Source organism: Callospermophilus lateralis, chromosome 1 (assembly GCF_048772815.1).
Source record: "Callospermophilus lateralis isolate mCalLat2 chromosome 1, mCalLat2.hap1, whole genome shotgun sequence".
Taxonomy (NCBI): Eukaryota; Metazoa; Chordata; class Mammalia; order Rodentia; family Sciuridae; genus Callospermophilus; species Callospermophilus lateralis.
Genome location: NC_135305.1, coordinates 216041182 through 216068852, shown reverse-complemented (window position 1 = coordinate 216068852; position 27671 = coordinate 216041182). Strand labels below are relative to the sequence as shown.

General features: G+C 51.0%; 3 protein-coding genes across 6 annotated transcripts; all 3 read right to left on the bottom strand.

Moving 5' to 3' along the window:
• Positions 1–912: 912 nt before the first annotated feature.
• On the bottom strand, positions 913–5338 carry Zglp1 (zinc finger GATA like protein 1). The gene is made up of 5 exons (XM_076857686.1): positions 5232–5338; positions 4262–4627; positions 1978–2051; positions 1528–1621; positions 913–1249 (listed from the first exon to the last, which is right to left on the bottom strand). Exons 1-5 carry the CDS (start codon positions 5336–5338, stop codon positions 1120–1122), a joined length of 771 nt encoding a protein of 256 aa, XP_076713801.1. The 3' UTR covers positions 913–1119.
• Positions 5339–5726: 388 nt separating this feature from the next.
• Fdx2 (ferredoxin 2) lies at positions 5727–10285 on the bottom strand. Its single transcript, XM_076871410.1, has 5 exons — positions 10144–10285; positions 10002–10056; positions 9682–9788; positions 6404–6491; positions 5727–6161 (listed from the first exon to the last, which is right to left on the bottom strand). The coding sequence occupies exons 1-5, from the start codon at positions 10277–10279 to the stop codon at positions 6005–6007; spliced, it is 543 nt and encodes a 180-aa protein (XP_076727525.1). The 5' UTR covers positions 10280–10285; the 3' UTR covers positions 5727–6004.
• A 193-nt stretch (positions 10286–10478) lies between these two features.
• Raver1 (ribonucleoprotein, PTB binding 1) lies at positions 10479–27419 on the bottom strand. Of its 4 annotated transcripts, none has more exons than XM_076849045.2 (13): positions 27194–27419; positions 25666–25732; positions 22454–22923; positions 17002–17193; positions 16747–16876; positions 16273–16367; positions 15431–15518; positions 14898–15109; positions 14506–14802; positions 13375–13449; positions 12422–12562; positions 11955–12038; positions 10479–11859 (listed from the first exon to the last, which is right to left on the bottom strand). In XM_076849045.2, exons 1-13 carry the CDS (start codon positions 27410–27412, stop codon positions 11713–11715), a joined length of 2217 nt encoding a protein of 738 aa, XP_076705160.2. In that variant the 5' UTR covers positions 27413–27419; the 3' UTR covers positions 10479–11712. The 4 variants fall into 4 exon arrangements, with proteins under 4 accessions (XP_076705160.2, XP_076705166.2, XP_076705175.2 ...); XM_076849051.2 differs by having other exon boundaries at positions 15431–15515; XM_076849060.2 differs by lacking the exon at positions 12422–12562.
• Between the last annotated feature and the right edge of the window lie 252 nt (positions 27420–27671).

Below are 27671 nucleotides of genomic sequence, written 5' to 3'. Positions count from 1 at the left end.
ATGTGGAGGGAAGATGTTTCAGGCTGAGGAAAGGTTAGCAATGATCTGAGGGCTGAGAAATATGGGCCCCGGGGCTTTTCCTACAGCTGTACTCAGGTGAGACTGACTAGGAGGGTCTTGCAGGTTTGTACTCTGTCACCTCCTGCAGTAGGCAGCAGACACAACCTTGATGCAACTCACCTTTATTTATTTATTTATTTATTTTTGCAGTGCTGAGGATGGAAGCCAGGGCTTGCTGGCTAAGTGCTCCATCACTGAGTCACAGCCCTGGCCCACCCCGTCCATTCTTGGGCTCTTTCTTCTCCCTCTCAATAAGCTCTAGTGCTTGTGCATCCCAGCTGCCCAGGGCTGGTTCCCCTGGTCAGTTTTTGGCTTTGGGTTGTGGGGCATCTCTTGAAGAGAGGAGAGGGGAACACAGCAGGGTTGGTATGCTCAAGGATGCAGGGAGGGTGACAGTCTGAAAGCAGGGGTGAGGCTAGCGGATGAAGGGCCCACCTGTGTGTCTGTCGACATGCATCTGTCCCCTGTGCGATGACACACAGGTGTCTGCCACTGGCTGTGTCTGTTGATTTGTGTGGTCAGTCTGTATCTGTGTGTCTTTCACATGTGGGTGTCAGCGCATGCATTTGTCTTGTGCATCTATGTGTGTCGTTTGTGTGGTGACTGTTTCCCTATATAGGACACTGTGCTGAGTGAATGTGGTTAATTCTTGTGTTGGTCTGTATATATATAACTCTCTGTGTGTGTGTTTTCTTCACAACCCCAATGAAACACCTGCCCCCATCTTCCCAGGATGGGGAGAAGTGAAGGAAAGTACCCAGAATGGGATTCCGAAATCACACTGCTCTGAGTAGCTCAGGCTTTCTCAAAGTATTAACAGCAATAACAATAGTCACAGCTGAAACAGTTTCCTTTATTTGGAGTCCAATCAAGCCCGACTGGAGAAGGGGCTGAACCAGGGGGGGTGACCTCATGAAACAGGGAGTCTGGGGACTGAGCCTGGATATTCTTCCTGGGAGAGACAGGAGACAGGCTTGACTTTCCTTACTCCTAGGAGTTTTGCCCATTCTTCCCCTAGGAAAACTGAGGCAGAACCAGGTCACTTGAGTGAAGAAGGGCTTACATTTCCTGAGTTGGGTCTTGGTGGGGGTCCATGGACAACCCACATCTGCCACACAGCTTCTTGGGCTGGACACTTTTCCTGGGCACCAGCCAGCAACTGGAACAACGGGTACCATATTTCTTGTACCTGGGATGGAGATACAAGAAATTATCATTTAAGATGCAGCAGGGGGGCTGGGCATGTAGCTTAGCAGTGGAGAAAGGCCCTGGGTTTGATCCTCAGCACCACATAAAAATAAATAAATAAGATAAAGGAATTCGTCCATCTACAACTAAAAACAAAAGATACAGCAGGGACCCATAAACTATCATGAGGAAACCATTTTCCTCAAGAGGTACCTCTTCTTCCCAGATCCCCCCACACTAATGAGGGGCGGCCCCAACTCCCTCCTCCATGCTGAGGACCTGATACCACAGGCATTGCAGAGAGGGGTCCCATCTTCAGCATCTCTCCAGAGTGGGGTCCTCTGGGTCCTACAGGAGGCACAGCATCGTGGAGCTGGAGGGTCAGAGGTCAAAGGGCAAAGATCAGAGTCAAGAATCTGAATTCAAGAGACCTGTGGAGGTAGGGCATTGTGTGTGTGGGGGGTCCCTGTGAAGGCCCCACCTGGTTCTGGGCCAGCCTTGGGTGTTGTTAAAGACAGAGGGAGAGCCAGGAAGAGGGACAGATGGTGCCGCTCAGCAGGGGAGGAAGCTGGGGGTGGGGTGACTCAGCCTGAAGGGAGGGGTGCACTCCAACTCCTGGGCAGGTCTAAATGGGGAAGCGGGAGGGGGAGGGGGCAGGGAGACAGAGGCAGGGAAGACAGGAAGTTGGCCCCCCCAAATATTTATAGCTCTTACATCTTTAGGACTCACCCTGGGCCTCGCTGCCTCCAGGGTTGGGCTCAGGGGCACTGGCAGGGCTTGCGGGTGGTCCCTGAGAGTGGCTGCTGCGGGGCAGATGAGGCATTAGCATTGGGGATCAGCGTCCTGTCCCCTGAACACTCATTATCAAGGAATCAGGCAGCCCTAGGAGACAGTCATTCTAAGGGTGGTGTGCTGGGATACAGGCTCAAGTGCCAGTTCTCCATCTTGCCTGCTGTGTGGCCCTGGACCAGCCACATCCTCACCCTCGAGGCTTCAGTTTTCTAACCTGTACAATGGGCATCATGAGCCCGTGTACATCCAGTGCTGTCTGTTGCCAGGGCTGTAGTGATGTCTGTAACCCTAGCAACTCAAGAGGCTGAGGCAGGATGGCAAATTCAAAGCCAGCCTGGGCAAGTTAGCAGGACTCTGTCTCCAATTTTAAAAAAAGAAAAAGAAAGGACTGAGGAAGCAACTCAGTGGAAAAGTGCCCTGGGCTCAATTCCCAATACCAAAACATAAATGTGTTGCCTGTAACCATTTTTTTTTGGGGGGGGGGCAGAGTACTGGGGATTGAACCCAGGAGCATTTAACACTGAGCCACATCCCCCCCTTTTTTATTTTTTTGCAACAGGGTCTTGCTAAGTTGGTTAGAGCCTCACTTTGGGGGAAAGTATACAGCTGCCCTCAGTATGGACCAGCCTGTTTGACAGAGGGGACCAAGTCTCAGTGGAGACAGAGGCAGGGCTGGACATGGCACTGGCCTGAGGTCTTAATCAGACTGAGCCATCCCTCATGTGGAAGGACTGACTCCAGGGCATCTGTCTCCCAATACTTTCCTTTCTTCTTCTGGTGGTGTGCTGGGAGTTGAACCTAGGGCCTTGCAAATGCTAGGCAATCACCATACGCTGAGCCACATTCCAGTCCCCATCAATGTCCTGGTCCTTTCTTGGATGTACACGTCAGCCCTCCCTATCCAGGGATTCTGTATCCAAGACCACAACCAACTGTAGGGTTGTCTTAGTAGGCAGGAGGCCCTGGAGGCCCATCCCTAGCATCGTAAAAATAACAACAAAAATCTGGTCAGGTGTGGTGGTGCACCCTGTAATGCCAGAGGCTTGGGAGGCTGAGGCAGGAGGACTGCAAGTTCAAAGCCAACCTCAGCAACTTAAGAGGCCCTAAGCAACTCAGTGAGACACTGTCTGGAAATGAAACATAAATAAGGGCTGGGGAGTGGCTCAGTTGTTAAGCGCCCTGAGGTTCAATCCTGGTACAAAAAAAAGAAAAAAAGAAAGTAAGAAAAGAAACAAACCAAACAAACAAAAAACCTCTGTGGATTGTAAATATTTGGGGAGAAGGAAGCAGGTATGAAGAATAGTAGAATGAACTGGACATTCCAACCCTATGTGCATGTATGTGTACAACCAGAAGAATGAGCAGTCATATTCCATCTATGCCCGCTGTGGCAGAATGCATTCTACTGTTATGTATACATAATTAGGAAAAAAAAAAACGTGGGGGGAGGGTACCAGGGAATGAACTCAGGGGCTCTCCACCACTGAGCCACATCCCTAGCCCTATTTTGAATTTTATTAGAACAGGGTCTCACTGAGTTGCTTAGTGCCTCGCTTTTACTGAGGCTGACTTTGAACTCATGATCCTGCTGACTCAGCCTCCCGAGCCGCTGGGATTACAGGCGTGCACCACCACACCCAGCTTAGAACAAATTTTTAAGAAAGGAAATATTTAGGGAAAAAAAAATTCACAGGTACTAAACACATACAGACTTTTCATTTCCTAAATGATACAGTTTAACTATTTACATACTGCATGTATACATACTGCATGAGATATTTTAAGGGGTCTAGAAGTGACTTAAAGTACACGGGAAGCTGGGTTCAGTGGCCCATGCCTGTAATCCCGGCTACTCTGAAACTCTGAAGCTGAAGCAGGAGGATCACAAGTTTGAGGTCAGTCTGGGCAACTTAGGGAGACCCTGTCTCAAAAATAAAGAAGGGCTGAGGGTGTAGCTCAATGGTAGAGTACCCCTGGGCTAAACCATCAATACCACAATAAACATAAATAAAAAGGGCTGAGAGTGTAGCTAAGTGGCAGATTGCCCTGGTTTCAACCCGTCATATCACAAAAATAAATAAAACGAAGTATTCGGTTTGTACATTGTCTACGCAAATAGCATGGCATTTTCTATAACATTTGGGTAACTGGACGGAGGTGGGGTCTTAGAACCAGCTGCTGTGGATATTGTAAAGGTCACCCTGTCCCAGTTGGGCCCTACCTGTAGGTGGGCAAGATCTGCAGGCTGCAGTCCGGCTTTAACTGAAAAGTCAGAGTCACTCCTTCGAACGTGGGGTCCCCTTTCTCAGTGCCCCGGCAGGGGTGCGGCTGTTTGCGTGGTCTTCTCTGGGGTCGGGCTGGAGGACCCTCAGGGGGCACCATGCTGCAGCGATTCGGGCTGACTGGGGTCTGCATGTTCTTGGAATTCCTGGCCATAGTTAAGGGGTCCAAAGTCCCCAGGGTCATTGGTCCCCAGCAGGGTCCCAGGGCCAGGGGGTCCTGAGTTGGGGGCAGGGCCAGCCCCTCTTCTGTCTCTTGAAGGAAGCCCAGGGCAGTGATGGAGTCCTGGCATCCAGGCCAGAGGGACCTGTGGACAAGAGGCCAGGTGATTACCTCCATCCCTGGGTGGTTCTTGGATCCAGAAGGCCTGGGGGTGCTCACTGGAGCCTATTCCTTGCTAACTGTGCCTTTGAGCAGGTCACACACCCTGCCTGGGCTGTGGAATCCCTTCTAGGCTGTTTCAGGTTTAAAAGTTACAAAGTAATTGCAAACAAGGCTCAAGGTAAGCATGCCAGGTGATGTTCTCAGCCCTTATTAACCATTTAATCCACCCAGGAGCCCAGGAAGCAGGGACTTACTCTTGGTGACCAGGCCAGGGCTTCTGACTTCTGAGTAGAAGACCCGCTGACTGTATATGATTTCTGTCTGAATCTGTATACGCTGGCCTACATAACCCCTGGATGACCCTCGGTGGTGCTCACATGGGCCACGGGGATTCAGGGAGGTGTGAAATTGTATGGCCTCAGAGCCTAGATCATCTTAAGTGTCTGGAGACCAGAAGCTCTTTTTGGAAGTACCAGTAACTAACTCGGTGACCTCTGGATAACCTCAAGAACCAGAGGCCATGACCCCCTGCCACCAGGCTAGGTGAAATGTCGGCAGGGTTGGGGCAGGCGCCGAGCCTTACGCACCTGCCACTGAGCCAGAAGCATCCGGGGGGCCTCGGCTTCTGCTGGGCGGAGGGTCTTGGCGGCTCCACGTCCAGACAGCGAGACGCCAGGAGCTCTCCCAGCAGCATCAGGTCGGGGTCTTGGCAGTCACACCCCAGCCCCGCCCCACCACCAAGGGGTGAAAAGCCCTAAGGCCGCTGCCCGAGGGTGCAATGAGCCCCAGCTGGGTGGGGCGGGCCGCTGGGGTCTCCTCAGCGCTGCCTCTCCTTCCTGGCTTTACTCAGGTCACCTGCACACCGCTCAGGGCCAAGGGCAGCCTCTATCCTTTCAAATCCCTCCGCAGCTGCAGGGGCGGGGCCTCACCACCGGGGCAACCTGCCTAGGAAGAAGGGGATCCCGAGGCTCTGCCTCAGATCCCCAGCGGTCATCTCTTGCTGCTGGGACAGGAGAGCTGGGGTTCCAGCAGATGCGGATGCAGAATGTGGGGTCCCCCAAGGACACTCGACATGCTGGAAATCTATGAGACAGTTTTATTGCAGCTTCAATTTGAGTCCACCCCTGCTCACGCTCCCATTCTTAGGGGCTGGGGGATGGCACCCCAAGTAGGGGCCCTGTCCCCTCCAGAGTCTGGACATAGTGATCTCTCCAAGCACGGTCTCTGGCCTTCACGGTGCTTCTGACATCTCTCTCCAGCCTGTTCGCACTCCGGGCTGGGCTGGGCTGGCGGCTCGACTATTCCTTCAAGTCCTGGCCCTGGGGCCATGGTGGTGTGGGGGACAGTCCTGCTGCCCATGTCAGTGGGGCTTGGGGACATGTCCATCCACATAGAAGTTCCTGGTGATCTTGGGCAGGGTGAATTCAGCCCCTTCCAGCTCAGGGGTCAGCACGATCTGGCAGCCCAGGCGCGAGTTCTCCTGGAGGAGGGGGGCCATATCCAGCATGTCGTCCTCCCTGAGCAATGAGCGCAGCGTTAGCCGTCCACATGCTGGCCCAGCTGCTGGGGAGACTGGCAGCCCTGGGGTAGGCAGGCTGACCAAGTCCACTTGGGAATGGGCAGAGGGGAGGCTCCCCTTCCAGCAGCTGGAGGCGGGAGAACTGGGGCTGCCCTCCCTGGTGGCCCCTCTGGACATGGGGACCTGGAGGCTCAGCAGCTGAGCCCTGCCACTCAGAGCCTGGGGGTCTGCCCTGCTCACCTCTCCTCAGGGGGAGGCAGAAGATCCAGGTGGGCCTCACTCACATACACATGGCAGGTGGAGCACGCCAGAGAGGCTTCACAGGCTCCTGGGGGCAGGAAGTGAAGGGAACAGTTGGTGAGGGGCAGGCGCCATTCCACAAAGGGTGCCAAGGAGAAGCTCTTTGTTTCACTGCAGGCCTCAGCACTCTCTCCCGGTCATATGTCAGGTCACCTGCAAAGTTCGTTGTTCTGGAGCTGCCTGCAGGCTTTATGAGGGCATGTCCAGAGTGTCTTAATTCCCAAGGACTCTCCAGCAGACCGAGGACCTGGCTGGGTGTGTGGAACCAATAATAAGCATGGAGTGACTTCAGCAAAGCTGAGAGGGGAACGGCCAGTGCTGTGACCCTGTGCTAGGCCAGTGTGTTCCTGCCTCCTTGCTGCTCCCAGAGGACACCCTGGCTGACTCCGGAGGGAGAAGGGAGAATATGTCAGGAGTAAGGATTAAAAGAGGCAGAACCTAGGGTCTTTCTACTCATCACTTGTTGTTGGACACACTTCTGAACCCTCTGATCAGTCATCAAGAACTATGCTTGGTGTCTTTCTTGGCCTAAAACTTTTCAAATGGTTTCACATCCAGAAAAAATCTAGACTCCTCTACTGAGTCCTTGAGATTCCTTCTCCCCTCATTCATTCCACTTCATTCACATTGACCCTCTTGATGCCACTCTAATAGCCAAACTCCAATACCCAAGTTCATCCCCACCTCAGGATCTTTGCACTTGCTGTATCCATGACTTGGAATGCTCTTCTCTCCACTTTTACCATTTTTGTCTCTGGGGGCTCAACTCAACTATTCTCTGAGTCCCCCAACTCCTATTTCTTGTCCCTATCCCCCTTTTAATTTTGTGTCCCGTTTACACCACAAATAACTTTTCTTTCTTTTGGAAATGGGATTTTGCTATGTTGCCCAGGCTGGTCTCTAGCTCCTAATCTCAAGTGATCTCCCCTTGGCCTCCCAAATAGCTGGGATAATAAGCAGGCATCACTGTGCCTGGCTCATCTGCAACCAGAGTGTCTTAATTCAACCACCTTAATCTCTGGGTTTACCTGTTCCCAGTCAATCGGCCTTCCCTCTCTCTGTGCCAGGTACAAAGTACTACTAAATATTGTTTCATCCTAACAGCAATCCAATGAGATGACAACTAAATCATCTCATTTTATAGATGAGGAAACAGTTAAGTAACTTGCTCAGGGATATAGCTGTTAAAAGGCAAGATTTGAATACAGGATACTTGCCTCTAAAATTCATGTTCCAAACTCTGTTCTGGACTTCTGGCTATTGCATTCTAACACATAACTACTTCCATGGTAGGAAGGCCTGCTATGGCCTTCCAATATCCCAACAGCCCCTTTAATGATTGGATTAGACTTTAAAAAACTTTTTTAAATACATTTTTTAGTTGTAGATGGACACAATACTTTTATTTTATTTATTTATGTGGTGCTAAGGTTTGAACCCAGTGCTTCACACATGCTAGGCAAGCGCTCTACCACTGAACCACAGCCTCAACCCCAAGACTTTTTTTTTGGTACTAGGGACTGAACTCCTAGATGCTTAATGAATCATTGAGCCACATCCACAGTACTTTTTATTTTATGAGACAGAGTTTTGCTAAGTTGCTTAGGGACTCTCTAAATTGCTGAGGCTGGCTTTGAGCTTGTGATTTTCCTACCTCAGTCTCCCTAGGCACTGGGATTACAGGCAGATGCCACCTCATCTGGCTTGAAAAGATTTCTTATTATAGTCTCCCAACAAATAAACCCTGTTTATTTTTATTTTTCTTTATTTTTGAGGAGATGGGGGATTGGGGATTGAACTCAGGGGAACGTGGCCACTGAGTCACATATGCAGCCCTATTTTGTGTTTTATTTATTTATTTATTTAAATATTTATTTTTTAAATTGTAGTTGGACACAATACCTTTATTTTATTTATTTATTTTTATGTGGTGCTGAGGATCGAACCTAGGGCCTTGCACATGCTAGGTGAGTGCTCTAGTACTAAACCACAACCCCAGCCCCTTATTTATTCATTTTTAACATTTTTATTTATTTTTATGTGGTGCTGAGGATCGAACCCAGTGCCTCACATGAGTGAGGCAAGCATTCTACCACTGAGCCACAACCCCAGCCCCCTATTTTATATTTTACTTAGAGGCAGGGTCCCACTGAGTTGCTTAGCATCTCACTGTTGCAGAGGTTGGCTTTGAATGTGTGTGTGATCCTCTGGCCTCAGCCTCCTCAGCTGCTGGGATTACAGGCGTGCACCACCACACCCAGCAGTGTATATTTTTTTTTAATACCACCCTTCCAGTTGATCATGACTTAATAATATGTTTACTCTTGGGATTATTGTCATTATTAGGCTGAAATTGGTGTGAGATGACAGAGTCCTTATCTGTTTTGTACATTGTTACCCAAAACATAGTAGGCATTAAATGTTTGCAGAAGGGTAGCACAGATTAGGGGCTCAAATGGGCTGGATTTGGATCTAGTTTTGCCACTTCCTTGATTTTGGGATGGGTCTACTTAAGCTGGTGTTCAGTTTCCTCATCTGTAAAATGGAATAAATCTCTTCTATCACATAAAGTTCTCATGAAGATTCAGCCAGTTGATATGTACTAGTGTGCTTAAAATAATTTGTTATTATTATTGTTCCTTCAGCAAAAGCTGATTTAAAACCTGTTACATCTAAGTACCATGCCAGGCAACAGATATGCATGAACAAGGTGAACTGGGTCCCTGAGCTCACTGTGAAAAAGATGGCAAGGAGGGAAGCAAAACAGTGCTATGAGGGTGACTGGGATGGAGACTTTAGCTGGACTGAGCGGGATGGAAGTGTCAGGAAGAAAACATTTACATTGAGAACTGAAGGATGAGAAGGAACCAAAAAGGTCTGCTAGGCTAGCACTTCTGACACAGGAAACAGAAAATGCAGAGGTTCTGAGGCAGGAATGAGCTTGGCTGTTTGAGAAATGACAGAGTGGCTAGAATGGAGGGAGCAAGCAGGAAGGGAACACAGCTCCCAGAAGGAAGTTCTAGTGCCTCTAATAAATGAAGACTGGGAAAGGGATGTGGCCATGATGAAGAATTTGGATTTTAGTACATATTAGGTAGTAAGCCACAGGTGGGCTAGTCAATAGAGAGACATATCTGTTTTGATGTGATTAAAGAGAGAGAGAGAGAGAGAGAGAGAGAGGATCAGGTCCTCCATAATTTCCTGTACTTGGCTCCTACCTTCCAGGTCCACACCGTGGCGCTGGGCCAAGTGGAGAACATTGTCCCCGACTCTGCCGCTCACCGGGATCCGCTGGCCTGACCGGTCTACGAAGATCACGTTCACCCTGGGGACAGATGGGAGAGCGGATGCCACATTGGACGATGGGCTCAGGGGCCGCATAGATTCTAGGGTTAGGAGACAGGGGATGGGCGAGACAAATAGGTAGGTATTGAATGAGGCGAGGCAGAAAAAAAGCCCCGGATGAAGTTGCAGTACAGGGCTTGAATCGGGGAGCCTCATGGGACGAGGAACGAGGGATTTGGACCCGTACACTCACACGTCCCCGGGCCGCTCAGAGCCTCCGGCCTCTTCCTCTCCTGCCGGGCGCGAGCCTAGAAAACACGGTTAGGTGAGCGGCTGCGCCCCGCTCTGCCGGCGTCCGACTGGTTAACGCAGTCTGTCCCAGGAGCCCTGGGTACCTGTCGTCCAGAATTTTCTGGCTATCGCCAGGGCCGCTGCCTCCCTGGACCTGCTCCACCAGGAACCCCTGGCCACCCGCAGCAAGACCCTGGCATTCACGCCGCCCCGGGCCACGGAGGCGGCCATGACAGGCATCACGTGACCAGACGACCGAGCATGCGCAGTCCCGGACACGCGAACCGAATACATACGCAGAGGTTTGCTTGGGTCCTGAGGCGGCGAGGTGTTTGCGCCGGGGGAGGAGGGCACCAGGTGGGAACTCAGTCGTGGAAACATCCTAGATCAACCCGGCCTTCCCACCCGGCCCACTGTTATCCCAAGAAACAGCCAGCTCTTATTTCTTTAAAACCGTTTACTTACAAACTTTAATTCAGCAAAGGTCTTTATGGGAAGATTGGGGAGAGGACATCCCCCTGAAGTGAATGTGGGCCCCAGAGTCAAGACAAGGAAGCTGGTGGCCCAGCTGGCCAGGGGCAGTGCCCAGGGTCACCTCAGGTGGACAGGTCCTGCTGGTGGGCAGGTGTATAGCCTATCTGCATGAGTCGTACTGGGCTGAAAGGAGGCCAGCTCCGGGAGATCTGGCCTGGGGTGGAGGTGGAGCTCATCTTCAACAAGGGGAGACAGCAGAGGTTCCGGGAGATGGGCACGGGAAGCCCACTCCCACAGGCAGGGGGATTGGTTGAAGCTGGCAGAGAAAGCCTGTCTCTGCACCTAGGCCTGGGTGAAGGGGTGGTGAGGGCTGGTTTGCCAAGACCAAGGCTTTGGCCTTCTACCGTCCCGGGGTTGGAGACCAATCCCCAGGCCAGAGCTGTTTGGTCCTGAGTCAAGCTTCTGGAGCTCGGCATCTGAGAGGCTCTGGCCAGCAGGGCCTGTGGCCCAACTTTAAGGCATCAGAAGGCAAGGGGACTGTGGTAGGGAGCTGGGGACCCAGGGCTGGGGTACTGGCCAAAGTGGGCAGGTAGGGGCAAAAGATAGCCATGCCTGCAGCAGACATGGGAAAAAGAAAAGTGTGGAGCTGTTACAAACTGCAAAGTGTGGAATGGAGGCCCAGACAGGTTGGACCTTGATGCAATCAGAGCTAGGGCTCATCCTGGATGGCTTACAAAATAATAAAAATTAGAAAAGGAAACAAAAGTCAATTGTCAAAGTTAAAAAAGGGGGACAGTCTCTGATCCTCACGGGAGGTCAGGGAAACCTCCAAGGCACTCGAAAGGCCAAAATACAGGAGTGATGAGGCAGGAGAGGACTCCCAGAGAGCCGGGCACAGGCGGAGGACAGGAGACACAGGAGGGGGAGAGAGCAGACTGTGGCCCCTCTCTCTTAAGGCTGCGGGGTTTCGGCGCTGGGAGCAGGCCAGAGGTGCCATGAGGCTCCCGGATGCCACCATACTCCTTGGGCTCCGGCTGGCTGGTCAGCAAAGTCTTTCAGAGATTTCTCTATTACCGAAAGAAAGAAAATTAAAAAAAAAAAAAAAAAAAAAAACACAAAAACACGCGCACACACACAAAACACCAGAAAACCCAAAAGCGATTTGGTGCAGGCCCTTGAGCATCTCTAGCATTGGCCCCTTAGAAAATCCTCTTCCGCTTCAGGTAGGAGTCTGCGTAGTGGCCACCAAGGCCCTGGGAGTGTTGGCCCACGTAGCTACCCTCTGGACTGGGCTCAGGTGAGGGGAGCAGGTGAGCAAAGCTGCGTTTCTGGCCGCCCAGTGGGGTCTGGAGACAAAGGGCAGGGGGGACCAGATCAGGGGCCACTCAAGGGCTGAGACTTCCCAGCCTAGTATGTCCCCACCTCCTGCCCCTGCATGTACCTTCAAGAGGTGGCTGTGGCCATTGGGCCCAGGGCCCAGACCCAGGAGTCCTTCACTGGAGCCCAAAGGGGAGGAGCCGATTGCCTGGAAAAATGGGAGAAGTGGGAAAGATCAATCCTGAGGCCAGAGGGAGGGTGAGAGATTTCTGGTTCATGTCTTGCATCTGCCATTTAAACCAATAAGGTCTGGGGCAGATTACTGTAGTTCTGAGGCTCAGTTTCCTCCTGTCAATTGGGGCTAATACCAGCTACCTGGATCAATGGTAGAGGAAGCAGGGAAGGCAAGAAGTTTACCACTCAATACAAAGGTATAGGGGCAGTGTGTAAGTATTTTTCACTTTTCCCTGAGCAAGCCCAACCGCTGCCATTGCCCCAGCCTTGGCTGAGGGACCAAGGGTCACAAAGCCCTGGAGGCAGACACCCCCAACCCCCATATCCTGGTTGTCCTTGGCTGGGGAGGCTCCTCACCTTGCTGAGGTGGCTCTGCTTGAGGCCAGCCTGCAGGCCGCTGGTGAAGTAGGAAGTGGGCGAGCCCGAATAGAAGTGAGAAAGGGGCCCCCCGCCACCTCCACCACTCCGCTCTCCAAAGCCACTGGGTGGGGGAGACGTCTGCAGAGAGGGGGTTGGTTGAGTGATGAAGACAACTGTAGGATCCCCTCTTAAAGGACTCTGGGCTTCACCATAATGAGCTTTGATCAACAGGAATGAAGAAAGCTGGCACATGGGGACCTGCTCTCCCTTGGTCCTTCACGGAACCCTGAGACCATGGTCACTTGAATGAGCACAGGCTGGCCTGTGGGAGGATGAGCTCCATGTGGATAAGAGATAAACTCCCCCGGCTCAGCATCCTTCAACAGCCTACGAACTACCACGTATGTGAGAGGACACTGGGGACCACTGCGCCCCTGATGAGCTCAGCTCCCAAGTGATTGAAGGAACTGCCTGCTGCCCCCACAGAATGGTGAGAAATTTAAAAAAAAGTTTGCAGCCAGGAACAGTGGCAGCCATCTGTAATCCCAGCTACTTGAGAGGATTAAATGGGGGACCACTTGAGCCCAGGAGTTCAAGACTAGCCTGTGGTGGCGCAGGCCCGTAATTCCCAGCAGCTCCAGAGGGTAAGGCAGGAGGATTACAAGTTCAAAGCCTGTCCTGGCAACTTAGCAAAGCCCTAAGCAACTTAGTGAGACCTTGTCTCAAAATAAAAAATAAAAAGGACTGGGAATGTGGCTCAGTGGTTAAGCAACTCTGGGTTCAAACCCCAGTACCAAATGACTGGGAATGCAGCTTAGTGATAAAGTGGCCCTGGATTCAATCACTAGTCTAAAAAAAAAAAAAAAAAAAGTTAGCTTTGCTCAGCTATTAAGTAATGGGCCAGCCTGTTAACTGCTATAACCGGGGTAGGATGAAAAGGCTACTCTTACCTTGTGTCGGCTAGGTCCATGAGGCCCTAGGGCTGGCTCCCGTGGGTGAGAAAAGAGCCTCCGAGGTCCCATATCCTGAATGAAAGGAGCAGAAACACATACGGTCTGAATCTGTGCCAGCCACCCTCCCCCCACCCTGGCCCCAAGAAGGAGGCAAATTCATGGTACAGGGCCTGTGACTAGGTGGGTCAGAAGAAGTGAGACCAGAAGTAATTGTTCCCAGCAGGCAGGTGGATCTGGTCACAGGGATGGCTGCTATGGTGTACAGACCCAAGGGAGTCAGAGGTTCATAGTTTTTAAGGCAAGCTGGGAATCTGGGATGTGTGAACTCTAGCAGTTTTTATTCAGTCTTTTGTTGTTTTCTAATCCAGTGTGAGTCAAACCTAACACAGGTGGCCTGTGGGTGTCCACTTTATAATTTCTGATCAGTAGGTGGTGGGGATCTCATAAAGACCAAATCTCTGATATAGACAAGAATCCTCCTCACAGTGGAGGCAGAAATGGAAAGACAGGCAGGACTCTGAATTCTTTAAATATGGAAAAACAGTACTGCCTAAAACCTTACAGGACAGACAAAAAGACAAATGCAGGGTGAGATTGCTCAGGACCTGGGAATGGGAAGGCAATAGGAGCCTTAAGGGCAGGGATCATGTCCAACAAATCCCCTGGTGTCTCCCTAATGCTTGGCCTGGAACAATTAATACCAGAGAAGCAGAGTAGGATGAGTGTCTCTTATCTGAAACCTTAGGAACCAGAAGTATTTTGGATTTTGGGCTCTCAGATTTTGGAACATCTGTATATATAGGACGAAATATTTTGGGGATGGGACCCAAGTCTAAACAAGAAATTTATGTTTCATATATACCTAACACACATAGCCTGAAAGTCATTTTACAAGTATGGTTAACATGTCTGTATTTTGACTGGGACCCACCCACATGAGGTCAAGTGTGGAATGTTCTACTTGTATTGGCATGTCAGTGCTCAAAAGTTTTCCAATGTAGAACTTTTCAGATTTGGGATTTTTGCATTAGGGATGTTCAACTTGTATCCTTGAGCTGCTCTCAGGAGACAAGGGACCACAGAACCTGGTCCTCAGGGATGGCTGATCCCAGGCAGCCAGGTACTTACCGAGGGGTAGTCGAAGCCATAGCTGTCGGGCAACCCTGGTTCAGGGGGCAGGCGGGCGCTGGTGAGGGGGCTGAGCAGGCGGGACTTGAGCTGGAAGGCTTTGCTGCCACCACCACCTCCACCAGGGGTGGGGGGATTGGGCAGGGGGCCCTCAGCTGGGCGGCGGCCTCTCCCAGCGCCTCCCCAGCTACGGGCCTCCTTACCCGCTAGGTTACTGGCTGGGAGCAGGCTGTGTAGGTTCAGGTAGGGATTCAAGGGGATCCGGTAGTCCTTGGGAGGCTCCCCTAGTAGCGAGACCTGTGACAGGAGAGCTGGATTTGCAAGGTCCCAAGCAGAGGGGATGTCGCAAGGCAGGAGGCTGGAATGATGCTGTGTGCAAGGAGGAGCCTTACCCCAGGGGGAGTTGGCAGGGGCCCACTGTCCTTCTGAAGGCCCCTGAGGCCTGTGCCACGGAGTCCCGCAGGGGCAGGGGGTGGAGTAAGCTGGGCTGCTGGAGGACCCAGGCCCATTGTCTCCCGGTCACCCCCAGAGGGGCCCAGCAGTGGTGGTAGCAGGGGTGGTGGCTTCCCTCGCCGGGGTGGCAGCTCCGAGGGCAGGCCCCCTCCTACAGAGAGAAGAAGAGTGTCAGTCAGTGGCCTAGGCCAGAAGGACCCCTCTTCCCTGGGCCCTAGGGCCTCTGCTTGGAATACCCAGAGGCCAAGGGGCAACACTGCCCAACATCTAGCCCCTGATCAAATGCCTCTAAGACATTAACCTCCAGGGTGTGCCTGGCTACCCTTATAACGTGAGCACCCACTTGACAAAGAGGTTAGTTAGGTCACTTGCCGAAGGCCACACAGCTGGGAATTTATAATTCCCAGGGAGGAAGAGAGCTGGGGAAGGAAAATGGGACTTCAGAGGGGTGGGTGGGTGGGGTCCATGTTACCTGCAGATAGCTCTCCAAGGAGGGGGTTGGTGGGCTGGGCCCCAGGCTGGAGGGTGCCCAGGGGTGAGTCTCCCAGGATCCCAGGCTTCTAGGAACAGAGCAGAGACAGCTGGAGACAGGGTGACCTGGGTAGCAGACAGGTGTCACTCAGAGTCTTGGTCACAATACCCAGCACACCCAGATTCCAGCCCAGAGCCAGTTACAGGAAATACTTGCATGTCAGGACCTATAACCCCAAGCTCTCTACTACTACCAGACACATATACAGTGACAGTCCATAGGCACCCAGATCCCTTGCTGATCATCACAGATAGTGCTGACCGCAGCCACAAAGGGTTTTTGGTCACTCTAGTCACACAATGATTCAAACCCACAAATTCAGTGTCACTTGCCACCAGACACAGCTATATCACTGAATACACCCCAGTAAACTAAGCCAGTGGAGCGTGTGTTTTCTGTATATTATGTGCGTCTGCCAGGGGCACTGGGCAGAATGAGGCCTGGAAATTCTTCCCTAGAAGCAAGATGGCTATTTACAACTTGCTATAGTACAGTGGTTTTTGTAGCCACACCCAGCTTCAGGTTGTAAAAGGGTGTGTCCAGTGTGGCCTGACCTGCCCCTGGCTATCTAGGCCAGCTGTCCCCTGCATAGTGAAAAAAAGCCAAACCCTGCAGTGAGAGATGAAAAGGCTGGTCATCCTGGGCCCTAGGGACATGACATAGCCAGATATCTCACAACTCCACTGGGGGACCACTGGCAGCACTCAGGTGCTAAAAGGGGAAGACGGGGCTGTGCAGTGTGGGGTGTGGAGGGAGCCCAATGCCCACCATATGATAGTTACCTTCTGGCTCTGGGTCTGCAGGGCAAGCTGCAGCAGTGCTGTAGACAGGGCAGGCCCGCTGAGCAGTGGCATGGCTGGGGGGGCACCCAGGAGGCCTGGGGGAGATGCAGGGGGAAGCTGGATAGTAGTCCTGGCTAGACAATCCCTTGTCCCCACTGCATTCAACATTGCCTCAAGACTGCTGAGAGGGCAGGAAACTGAGGCTCTCAGAGAGCACCTAATGTGCCTGAAGAAGGGCCCAGAAAGGCCCCAGGGAGGAATAGCCCGCTCTTCCCACCACCCCACTTGGCTGCCCCCAGCTGTGAATGGCACTAACTCCCCAGCTACCTCTACCCTCAGCCTGTTTCTCAGCACCCTCAGGAGCTTCTGCCACTGAGGCTTGAGGAGAGTGCAGGAGAGGCGTTCTGAGGTGAGGTGGGAGGGACAAGGCTGTAGGCCCTGGTGAGTGTTGGTGACGCTGCCTGGCCCCCTTACCCTGCTTGCCCCCTGTGCTGCCATGGAGCAGGGGGTTGAGCAGCAGCTGAAGGGAGGCAGACGGGCCCAGGTTGTTCAGCAGCTGTAGGATATTTGGCTCAGGCAGGAGCCCTTTGCCACGATTGAGGGCCTAGAGAGAGGAACACAGGTGGCTAAGAGTGCTGCCAGCTACAATGGGCATCCCCCAAGGGCCCAGTGTCTTGAGGGAGGCCCCCATGCCCACCTTGGGGAACAGTCCCTCCCACACCAACTCACTGTGGCCTGGGCGGCGATGAGTGCAGCCAGCATACTGCGGCCAGGAGGCCCTGGGGCACAGAAGGAGACTCGCAAGTGGCTGCCCCCCAGGGCCAGGCCATCCGCCCTCTGTTGTGCTGCCTCCGCCATCTCCGCTGTCTCGTACTCCAGCACTGCGAAGCCCTTCAGCTGCCCATCCTGGCCACACGCCAGCTGTGGAGGAGATGGCCATGAGCACTGGGGCAAGTGACCATACCACCCTGAGTGCCATCCCTCATGTGAAGTGACAACAGGGACCAGATACTGCTCCCAATCATGAAAGTAAGTCCTCAAAAGGGGTGGACTTAGTGCCAGGAACTTAGTCTCAAGTCCTGCTCCTGTGTTAGATCAACTCATCTTTGCAATGGCTCTGAGAAGCTCTCAGATCCATTTATCAGAGGCAACTGAGGCCCAAAAGTTCAGCAGCCCAAGGCCACAAGGCTGGGAGGAAAGCAGAGCTAGGACCTGCCTCACATGGGTCAATTGCCCTGGGCCTCATGCCATGGGGAAGGGACTCTGATTAAGATTTTCCAGGGACTGGGATTGTGGCTCAGTGGTGAAGCCTGGCATGTGTGAGGCACCGAGTTCCATCCTCAGCACCACATAAAAATAAATAATATGTGAGGTGTCCCTCCCACCTCACATAAAATAAAGGTATCATGTCCATCTATAACTAAAAAAAGATTCTCGGGCACATCAAAACACAAGCTGGGGGACTGGGAGGTGTCCTGGAGTGCTGCCTGAGTTGGGCTGGGAAGAGTGCACATCCCTAGGTGAGGCAGGTGCCTCTAAGCTGGGGTTTGAGGCTGACAGTGCCAAGCAGTGGGAGGTCATTCAGCCAGCACAGAGGTATAGACATGGTCAGAACAGGAACATCTCTCAGCTGCCCTCAACAGTAGCCATTTTGTTCTTCAGGCCCACATGCCTTTATCCACAACTCTGAGTTCAGATATGTTCCAGGATTAAGACTTGAAGATTAGGACATTCAAATGCTGCACATAGTGTATATCACATCCCAGTCACCCCTGGAGTGGTCTAGGGCAGCTCCCTGAACCTCAAAGACACAACTGCTTTGCAGGAAGGCTAAAATAAGGAGGCCACATATGACCCACTTTTGTTCAGACTTTGTTGCCAAGTGGGTCTGCCACAAATTCAGGGAACCAGTCTCTAGGTTCTCAGGGTATTTCAGGTGCTAGAGTTGTGGGCAGACTCTGCCCCAGAGCAAGCAGATGCTCACCAGCACAGTGGTGACTGGCAGCAGTGCCCCGCCCCAGGCTGTAAGTGTGCAAGGAGGTCCCTCTGTGACTGACACAGACTGCACACTTACAGGCCACTGGCGTTTGCCATTGCACTGCAGAGGCCAGTGCCTGCCCTTTGCTGATGAGGAAACTGAGGCTGAGAGAGGGTTGGATTCCTGTCTAGGCCACCAAGCCAAAGCAGGGATCATAGGCAAAACAGGCTGGTGTTGTTCACAGGACTGGCTCCCTGGGGTGGTAAAGGCTGTCTCAGGAAATAGTGCTGTCCATCCCTGTCCTTAATGACACAGAGAAGACTATTAAGGTTTGAGACCAATGTCCCTAAAATGGTATATGGCACAGGAGGAGTAAGAGCGAGCTTATGTCCAAATACAGAAAGATAAAACCAAAGTGCAGAAACCAAGCCAAATCAAATCAAACCAGGAATGACAATTTGGGGAATCAAGAACAAAGAAAAGCAGGAATGTGTACACCCATTTTGAAATGTACATAATACAGGTTGAATATCCCTTTTCTGAAATGCTCAGGACCATGTGTTTTGAGATTTTGGAGTTTTTCAGATTTCAGAATATTTTCATGGACTTTATAGAATGAGCATCCTTAAAAAAAAATCCAAAATCTGGGGCTGGGGATATGGCTCAGAGGTAGAGCGCTCGCCTGGCATGCATGATGCACTGGGTTCAATCCTCAGCACCACATAAAAACAAAATAATGTGTCCACCTAAAAACTAAAGATACATAAATGAATAAATATTAACAAAAAAATCCAAAATCTGAAACTTTTTGAGCATCATGTCAATCAGTACTCAAAAAAGTTTTGGGGCTGGGCATAGTGGCATACGTTTATAGTCCCAAGTAATCAGAGGGTTGAGGTAAGAGGATATCTGGGGCCTAGGAGTTCAAGGCCAGCCTGGGCAACACAGTGAGTCCTCATCTAAAAAAAAAAAAGTTTCAGATTTGAATGTTTCCTATTTCTGAAGTTTGGATTTGGTATGCTCTCTCTATACAATCTTGGTAGAAGGAGACAAATTGGTGTGAGTAGGATCAGCCAGAGAAAGTGCTAGGGACTGGGAGTCTTTGCCACTGGCCTTTCAAGATCTGTTGAATGTTGAATTTTATATATATTTTTATACATTTATATTTAGTTGTAGGTGGACACAATACTTTTATTTAATGTTTATGTGGTGCTGAGAATCAAACCCAGTGTCTCCTGTGTGCTAGGTGAGCGAACACTCCACCACTGAGCCACAATCCCAGCCCCTATTGAATTTTTCAAGTATGTCTAGATTGCCTTTCACAAAATAACTAAGCAGAAAAGACTTTTCAACAACCAAGGTATTGGGATACCTGCTTTGTTTTATATATATATACACACACACATACATACACGGGTGTATATGTATATATATACATATATATACATATATTGTGCTGGGGATGGAACCCAAGGTCTTGAAAATGCTGAGTCACATTGACCCCATGATTCTGCTTTACATATATTTCTATAGTAAATTTTGCAAATTTACTATATAGCAAATATTTTAAAGTAACTTTTTTTTTGGCACTGGCGATTGAACCTAGGGACACTTAACCACTGGGCAATATTCCCAGCCCTGCCCTCTTTTATTTTGAGACAAGGTCTGCTAAATTTCTTAGGGCCTTGCTAAATTGCTGAGGCTGGCTCTGAATTTGCCATCCTACTGCCTCAGCTTCCCAAGCTGCTGAGATTATAGGCATGTGCCACTGTGTCTGGCTTAAAGCAATTTTGTAATCAAATAAGGCAATTAAGAGGGGTAAACCTGTCCATGAATAAATGGAAAAGTGCTCTAGAGTGGGTTTCTATGGATTTATTAGGTGTTCTTAACTTGATTATGTAGAAAACAAATGCTCCCCACTAGGACAGCAAATTCCCAGCTTGGCATTTGGCATTGTACCTGCCTGGCTAAGAGTGTGGGCCCCAGGTCAGCTTCATAACCTTGAACCGTAGCCTGCCTCTCACTGGCTGGCTGACCATGGCAGTCATGACAGGTTCCTACATCCTTGTCCCTGGTGTTCTTATCTGTAAAATGAGACCAGCAACCAGACACACCTGGTAGAATTATTAAGAGCATTAAACAAGATGCTCAACAAGGGGCAGGGGAAGTCTCCCATTCTAGGCAGGGGCCAGGCCTGGTTTTGGGGCTATGGGAGGTTGTTAGGCCAGGGCGCAGCACCTGCTAAGTGCCTAAGCAGAAGTGCTGGTTTCAGCTTAATTTCAGAGAGCACCTCACCTTCATCTCTGGTCAGGCCCAGTGCAGAGGCCCAACACATATCTTCTCATAATCATTCCTATCTTCCAGAGACTCAGAGGGTCAAAGGACAACAGTTTCTCTACATGGGGACTAAGGCACATACCTTGACATGCCTGACTCCCAGCATTCCTCCATTCAGGACCCTGCACATGACTGTGAGCTGCTCAGAGGTGGTCACCTCAACGTGTACTACACAGCAGACAATAACTGGGGTGTCAGTGTGTGTAGCTCAATGGTAGACTGCTTGTCTAGCATATGCAAGGCCCTGGGTTCAATCCCCAAAATCGAAAAAGGTAAAAATAAAAATAAATGAATGAATAAATGGGTGGTAAATGTGTAAATGAAAGAATAAATGGGCAGCTGTTCATAATATTCCACTCAAAGTAACTACTAAGATGCGTGTGGGGTGATGCCTGTAGTCCCAGATACCTGGCAGGCTGAGTTGGGAAGACCACCTGGTTCTAGGGGTTCAAGGCCATTCTGGGACATGTAGTAAGACCCCATCTCAAAAAACATACTAACAAAAACCACAGCACAACTAGCCTCATTTCAAGATGGGTAAAGTGAGACTCAGGGAGAAGATCTACAGCTGGCCATGCTCCTGTGGTCCTTAGCTTCCACCCAAGAGAATGAGGTCACTGAACTACTGGTCTGTTTTCAGCTCCACACAGGGCCCAGCACATAGGTGTGCAACAGAGGTAGCAGATGAATGAGTAACGAGCATACAAGGAGTCAGGTTCCTATGGATACCTGAGTTAAATGGAGCACCAACATTTCAGTTACATGAGAATACCATACCCACTCAAAGTTGCAACTTGAGGTCTGAACCCACAAATGTCCCATCTGAGCCCACATGCTGGCTTCTGGATAGCCCAGGACTCTGGAGCCAGGTTGCTGCATGAATCCTGACACTACCAGGCATCCTCAGCTTTTGCTATATCCAAGGCTATATAACTGTGGGCATGTCACTTTACCAACTCTGTGCCTCAGTATCCTGAAAATGGGAATGACACCTGTTTCTCTGGGTTGTTACAGGACAGTAAATTGCATGAGAAGTGCTGAAGGAATGGCCCTCTTGGGCATCTGTGGATAAGACTTCTGGAGGCTCTCAGAGAGCTGGGCCTAATTTGCTCTTATCCTACTGTGCCTGACACAGGGCAAGGAACACACACAGAAGTGCCTGGCATGTGTGACTTGAACAAACAAGGAATTGTCTTGTCAAACCAGTGACACTGAGTCACTGACAATGAGTGATTTCCCCAGGGTTCAGAGTGGGGCTGGAATCTGACCAAACCTGACTCTCTGACCTCAAGACATAGGGTCCTATGAGACCATGCTGGGCCCCCATATCTGGTGCTCAATAAACATCTGATGCTTGTATGAGTGAATGATGAAGTGTGAGCAGGGCTCAATCAAGATCAGCGACTCTAGGCTGGGGATGTGGCTCAAGCGGTAGCGCGCTCGCCTGGCATGCGTGCGGCCCGGGTTCGATCCTCGACACCACATACAAACAAAGATGTTGTGTCCGCTGAAAACAAAACTAAAAAATAAATATTAAAAAATTCTCTATTTCTCTCTCTTAAAAAAAAAGAAAAAAAAAAAAAGATCAGCGACTCTAAAGGCAGCCTTCCCTGCCTTTGATGGGAGGAGAACCCAACAGAGGCCTGCAATGGATGGGATTCACATCCCAGCCGTCCAGTCCAATTCTAGGCTCTCACCTACTGTACCCCAGGTCCTCTTCCAAGAACCCCATTCAAAGTTGTGTGGCTATTGCTTTACTGAAAAGGGAACCAGATTAGAGAAGCAGCTGACTCCAAAGGACCCTTCCTAGATACTTTGGGCTGTCATCTGCTCCCAAAAGTCTCTTGCACTGGGCCCCAGACTCACCTGGCAGAAAGTGGGTGTGTGGACTGTAGACAACGCCCGACGCAGGGCATCCACATCACTGAAGCCTGGTGGCAGGCGGTCAACACAGAGGCAGCGGGAGTGGAGGAGGGCAGGTGTTAGCTGCCCAGCATCTGTCCAGTGCACATATAATGTGCGGGGGCCCAGTGGCTTGCCCAGCAGGTCCGACTTGGCGCGGGCAGCTGAGTCCTTCTTCATGTACTCCGCAAAGCCATAGCCCTTGGAGTGGCCAGTGCGCTCACTGTAGACCAGGAAGCAGCGCTCCAGGCTGCCGAAGGGCCGCACCAGCTCCTCGAACTGCGCCTGTGTGAGGCTAGGGGGCAGGTTGGCCACACACAACAGGGCATCCGTGGGCTGCAGCTGCACCGACAGCTCGCGCTCCCGCAGGCGGCTCTGGTGAAAAGCACTAATGGCGGCTTCGGCTTGCTCCCCATTCAGCAGGGTCACAAAGGCTATGGAGCAGGGGAGCACAGGTCAGCCAGTGCCCCTGAGGGCCTGCCCCCAAATCCATGCTGTCTAAACAGATGTGACTTCAGAATGAAGCCACCAGACATCTCAAGCCCCCCGCTAATCCCAACAGTTGCCAACCTTGAGCAGTTTATACAAAAAAGTGCAAGCCAGCCAACTGGGGTTACAGGATTCCATGAGGCCCACTCCCTACTGTCACCCCTCCACCTGCTCACAACCTACAGCAGTGTTCATCAGCTGCACCTGATCTGTCCTAGGAACTTAGTGAGAAACTTGGGTGACAATGAGAGGAGTAATTAAGTACATGGTCAATGGAGCCTGGGTTTAAGCCCCCAAATCCAAAATGGGCTCTGAGCTTTTTCATATGTCAAATGGGAATAACTTAATCCTCACAATCACAGGTCTGGGGCAGAGGAAACAGGCCCCCTGCCCAGTAGAGAATGCTTGGCTTTAAAACCAGGCAGTCAGCCAGGCACGGTGCTATAGGCCTGTTGCCAGCTACTCAGGAGGCTGAGGCAGGGGGATCACTTGAACCCAGCGGCTCAGGGCCAGCCTGGGCAACATAGTGAGACCTTGTTTCTAAAAAAAAAAAAGAAACAAAAAACAAAATAAAATTAACCCACGCAGTCAAGCTCTGGAGGTCCATTCTGCATCCCTCATTTGCCACTGTTCAAGGCCATCAAATGTCCCTCAGCCACCTGCCATTCCAAATTATCAATCCACCTAGCAGTCACAAAAAGAAGCTTTGTTCCAAAAGGTACTCAAATGGTGCCATACCCCCCTCAGTGTCTTTGTTTTCTCTTTCTTTTCTTTGTTTTTTTTTGTACCAGGGTTTGAACCCAGGGACATTTTATCACTGAGCTGCATTCCCAGCCCTTTTTATTTTGACATAGGGTATCACTAATTTGCTTAGGGCCTTGCTAAGTGGTGGCTGAGGCTGGTCTCGAACTTGCAATTCTCCTGTCTCAGCCTCCTAAATCTCTGGGATTACGGGCATGTGCCTCAACCCTCAGCTCCAGTGTCTTCTATTTGCAAAGTCTGTGTGGCCCAGCCTTATGGTCTGGCTGGCCTTTTGCATCTCTTGCTATTGCTTCCTGGACCTCACCAGGCACACTGCACCTGTGGCCTCTGCAACTGCTATTCCTTGAGTATGGAAGAGAGGACCCCATCCCTTAACTGTTCAACCCCAATCCACCTTGGCCTAAGGCCAAACATCACTTCCCTGGTGAAGCCACCCTGACTACTCCTATGATCCTGGTTCTGAGCTCACACAGCATTCTCCCTATAGCTTTTGGTCCCAAGACCATTTCACAAAACTTCATGATTGGAGCTGTTGAATGACATCCTTCTTCCCAGACTAGATCATCTCTGTTTGGTTCACAGCCGTGTCTCTGGGAACCAGCATAGAGAAGATGCTGAATAAGTATTTGCTGAAAAACTGCATGAATGAAAAGTGTCATTCAACATTTGATTCCCCATGCTTGGCACATACAGTTGGCTCCCTGTAGCACAGGTACCACATCTGTAAATTCAACCAACCATGAATTGAAAATATAGGGGGGACTGTGTCTGTACTAAACATGAACAGATTTTTTGTTGTTCCCTAAACAATAAGTATAACAACTATCTATATAGCATCTACATTATATTAGGTATTATAACTCATCTAGAGATGATTTAAGATATACAGGATATGTGTGAGTTATATGCAAATATTACACCATTTTATATAATAGACTTGAGCATACTCAGCTTTTGCTATATCCAAGGCAGGTCCTGGAAACAATCTTCTGTGGGTACTGAGGGGCAAATTTACTAGGTACTCAGAAACTATTTGACTTGTTGTCCCCATGGCTATTTACTAAGCATCTTGTATATGCCAGACACAAATGCTAATGCATCACTTGTTACTTGCTTATAGCCAGAGTGAGGACAGACCAGGATTCAAACTTGTGGTCTGTTTGCCTCCAGGGCCCAAGAGTTTAACTACTACCCTAGTCTGTCAGGTAATCCCCAAAAGGCACCCTCCTACCTAAGTTACAGCTTGTCAGTGAAGCCTCTGTGAGGTCTAACACCCGGCACAATCCTGGCAGGACATGTTTACCAAGGACCTTTCACACGGGAGGCCAAAGCTGCCCACCTGGGTGCAGCTTGGATAAAAAGGGACAGCTAAGATCAGTAGCAAAAGGAACAGCCCAGAACCTTATGGGTGCTTGAGGAAGTGGAGAGGCTTGTGCACATCTTTGCAAGGCAGTGCCAGAAAGGTCTCAGACAGGTTTTGGGGAAGGGAAAAAAAAAAAATGATCAAGGTTTGATCAGATTTGCAAGGAGACTAGAGGGAAGTAGGTGGCAGGCTAAAATCATGGAAGCAGAGAGGCTACAGAGAGGCTGCCATTTAAGTAGAGATGGAGGGGGACACAGAACAGGTAGAACCAAGAGGATGGAAAGCTCAAAGGAGAACAGACCTGGGTGACTGGCTGGCTGGGGCAAGTAATGCGGGAAGAGAGTGAGCCCAAGTCCCGGTGTCTGGCCAGACCGCACAGAGAAGAACAGCAAGGCTGTCCTAAAATGGACACCTTGGGACAAGGGACAGACTGGTGCTCATACTGCACTGGCCTTGGAAAAGGTATTGGAACCAAAGTTAGGAAAAGAGATGCACAGCCAAAACCCTCCCATCTTCAGACTCTGTTTTCTCCTGCCCTGGTCCGCCCCATTTCCCCACAAACCTGTCCCTTTGTATTTGTCCACAAAACAGTACTTGAGCTCATAGTCGCTGAGTAGGTTGTGTACTTCCTGTGGAAACAGAAATCAGAGGACAGAGAGTCACTAGGGAACAACCAGGTGCCACCTTCAGGTAGACCAACTATACAGGTGGGTGAATTACCACCTCATTTTACAAATGAGGAAACTGAGGTTTAACAACATTATTTGCCCAAGCCCATTCTGTCCATCCCCAGCAGAGCTGATATTAAGAGCTTGGCTGCAGATTCCATGTGAATAACGTAACACAGAGTGTGTGCCTTCAGGAAGTTGTTGAACCTGTCTGAAGCTCCATCTGCAAGTTGACTGTTTTTAACAACTCTACAGTTAAGTATTAACAAACCCATCTTGTATGTGAGGAAACTGAGGCTCAAAGAGGTGAAGAAACATGTGCAGTTGGTCAGGGCAGCAGTGGGAACACTAACCAGGGGTACCTGACCAGGGAGCTCATGTACCTAATAAGCTTACATTGTGTGGCTTCACATGCCTCCCATTTCCCTCTTGTTGACAGGGTCACCTTCTCACAAGCAGCTTCAAGGGCGAGGCTGGGGGCCTGCTTGTGCCAGATACACTGTACACTTTACAAGAGGGACAGTGTGTTCCCAACTGAAACAAGGTAGGCACAAGGAAGAGCACCAACTCTAGAAACAAACCAGACAAGGCACAGTGGCATCTGCCCGGGTCTATCCAAATCAAGCCTTCCTAACATTCCTGGGACCCCACTTGCCATGTACCCATGGCAAGAAGGGCCAGTGGCAGGTATGCAGGTGGGCCAGGGAACAGGGATTCTCAGCAGCAAAGAGAATAAAGCAATCCAATCCCCTCCATTCCCACAGGGCATTGCAGTACCGATGGCATTTCCCTGGGTCCAAAGAGCACGGGGAAGCACTGCCCTAGAAAAGGGCACTCCTAGCAGGAAGATTAGCCAAGAGGAGCACCACAGAACACAGGGCCGCCTTTCCTGCACAAAGATGATGGCAGGAGACCTCATTTCCCCAAAACAATCCTGAGCCTTTGGGGGAAGGCAGCTACAACTTCCGGATCTACCTCTTAAAGAATCATGAATAAATGCGTGATATAGTAGGAAATACTCTAACCCTGAAACTTCTAGATATGAGATCCCGCCACTGGATGGAAAAGGGGTGGGGGGAAAGCACAATCTGAGCAGATGGCACCTCCCAATCCGGTAGTCCATTCACAATCCCCCATCAGGGCTAAAACTGTCCGCCCCCTAACATTCCCCGCCCCTTTCAATCACTCCGTCTAGCCCAAGCCTGTGGTCGCCCCTAGCAACGTCCTCGCTCAATTCAAAGTTGGTTTCTCCCTTCATCATAGTCCCCCCACATCTCGTTCTTGGTCTCTTCCGACCCTGCGAGGATCCTGCGTCCCCGCCGATGCCCCCTGGGCGACACCAGCATTGGTGTCGCCTGGTTCCCCCCGCGCACGCGCACGGTGGTATTTCCCGCCACGCTCCCACACAGGCCCCCCCCATACCTGGTTGGTCACGTCCCCCGGGAGGCCCCGGATCAGTATCTTGCGACGGTTACGGAACTGGCGCTCGGTGTGTTCCAGGCGTTTCCGGATCTCTTCTGGATCTAGCGGCGGTAACTCTTCTTCGGGAGACCGGTGCTCCGCGGCATCGCTGGCTTCAACCTCGGTCCCAGCCTCCGGGCTCAGCGGGGGCCGGTGAGTAACGGACACGTCGGCCGCCATCTTGGGAAACCCGGCGCCTTCTGGGACCAGCGAGCCAGGGCGGAGCGGCATAGAGCGGCAACGAGGGCGCGCCCGCCGATTGGCCGAGAAAAGCCCCTCCTGTCTCCCGACCCCTTCAGCCCATTGGCCAATTCCCCGCCCCCCAGCCTCTTAGCGTTCTAGCGGTGCCTGGGTCGCCGCAGACTCCGCCCCTTTCCTCCTCCGCGGGGCCATTCAATAGATTCGCGGAGCTGTCGGAGAGTCCCGCGGCGCGGGTGGA

What these genes read in the sequence shown, in the direction of transcription:
- Zglp1 (XM_076857686.1), bottom strand. Translation starts at nt 5,338, where the DNA reads ATGCTGCTGGGAGAGCTCCTGGCGTCTCGCTGTCTGGACGTGGAGCCG. An exon ending in TGCTTCTGGCTCAGTGGCAG is followed by an intron (nt 4,628 to 5,231) that starts GTGCGTAAGGCT and finishes TCTTGTCCACAG; the next exon opens with GTCCCTCTGGCCTGGATGCC. An exon ending in TGCAATGCCTGTGGTATCAG is followed by an intron (nt 1,250 to 1,527) that starts GTCCTCAGCATG and finishes TCTCCATCCCAG; the next exon opens with GTACAAGAAATATGGTACCC.
- Fdx2 (XM_076871410.1), bottom strand. Translation starts at nt 10,279, where the DNA reads ATGCCTGTCATGGCCGCCTCCGTGGCCCGGGGCGGCGTGAATGCCAGG. An exon ending in CAGAAAATTCTGGACGACAG is followed by an intron (nt 10,057 to 10,143) that starts GTACCCAGGGCT and finishes CGTGTTTTCTAG; the next exon opens with GCTCGCGCCCGGCAGGAGAG. An exon ending in CCACGGTGTGGACCTGGAAG is followed by an intron (nt 6,492 to 9,681) that starts GTAGGAGCCAAG and finishes TCCTGCCCCCAG; the next exon opens with GAGCCTGTGAAGCCTCTCTG.
- Raver1 (XM_076849045.2), bottom strand. Translation starts at nt 27,412, where the DNA reads ATGGCGGCCGACGTGTCCGTTACTCACCGGCCCCCGCTGAGCCCGGAG. An exon ending in CCCTGCCAACTCCCCCTGGG is followed by an intron (nt 14,803 to 14,897) that starts GTAAGGCTCCTC and finishes CTCCTGTCACAG; the next exon opens with GTCTCGCTACTAGGGGAGCC. An exon ending in ATGGCTTCGACTACCCCTCG is followed by an intron (nt 13,450 to 14,505) that starts GTAAGTACCTGG and finishes CCTTTCATTCAG; the next exon opens with GATATGGGACCTCGGAGGCT.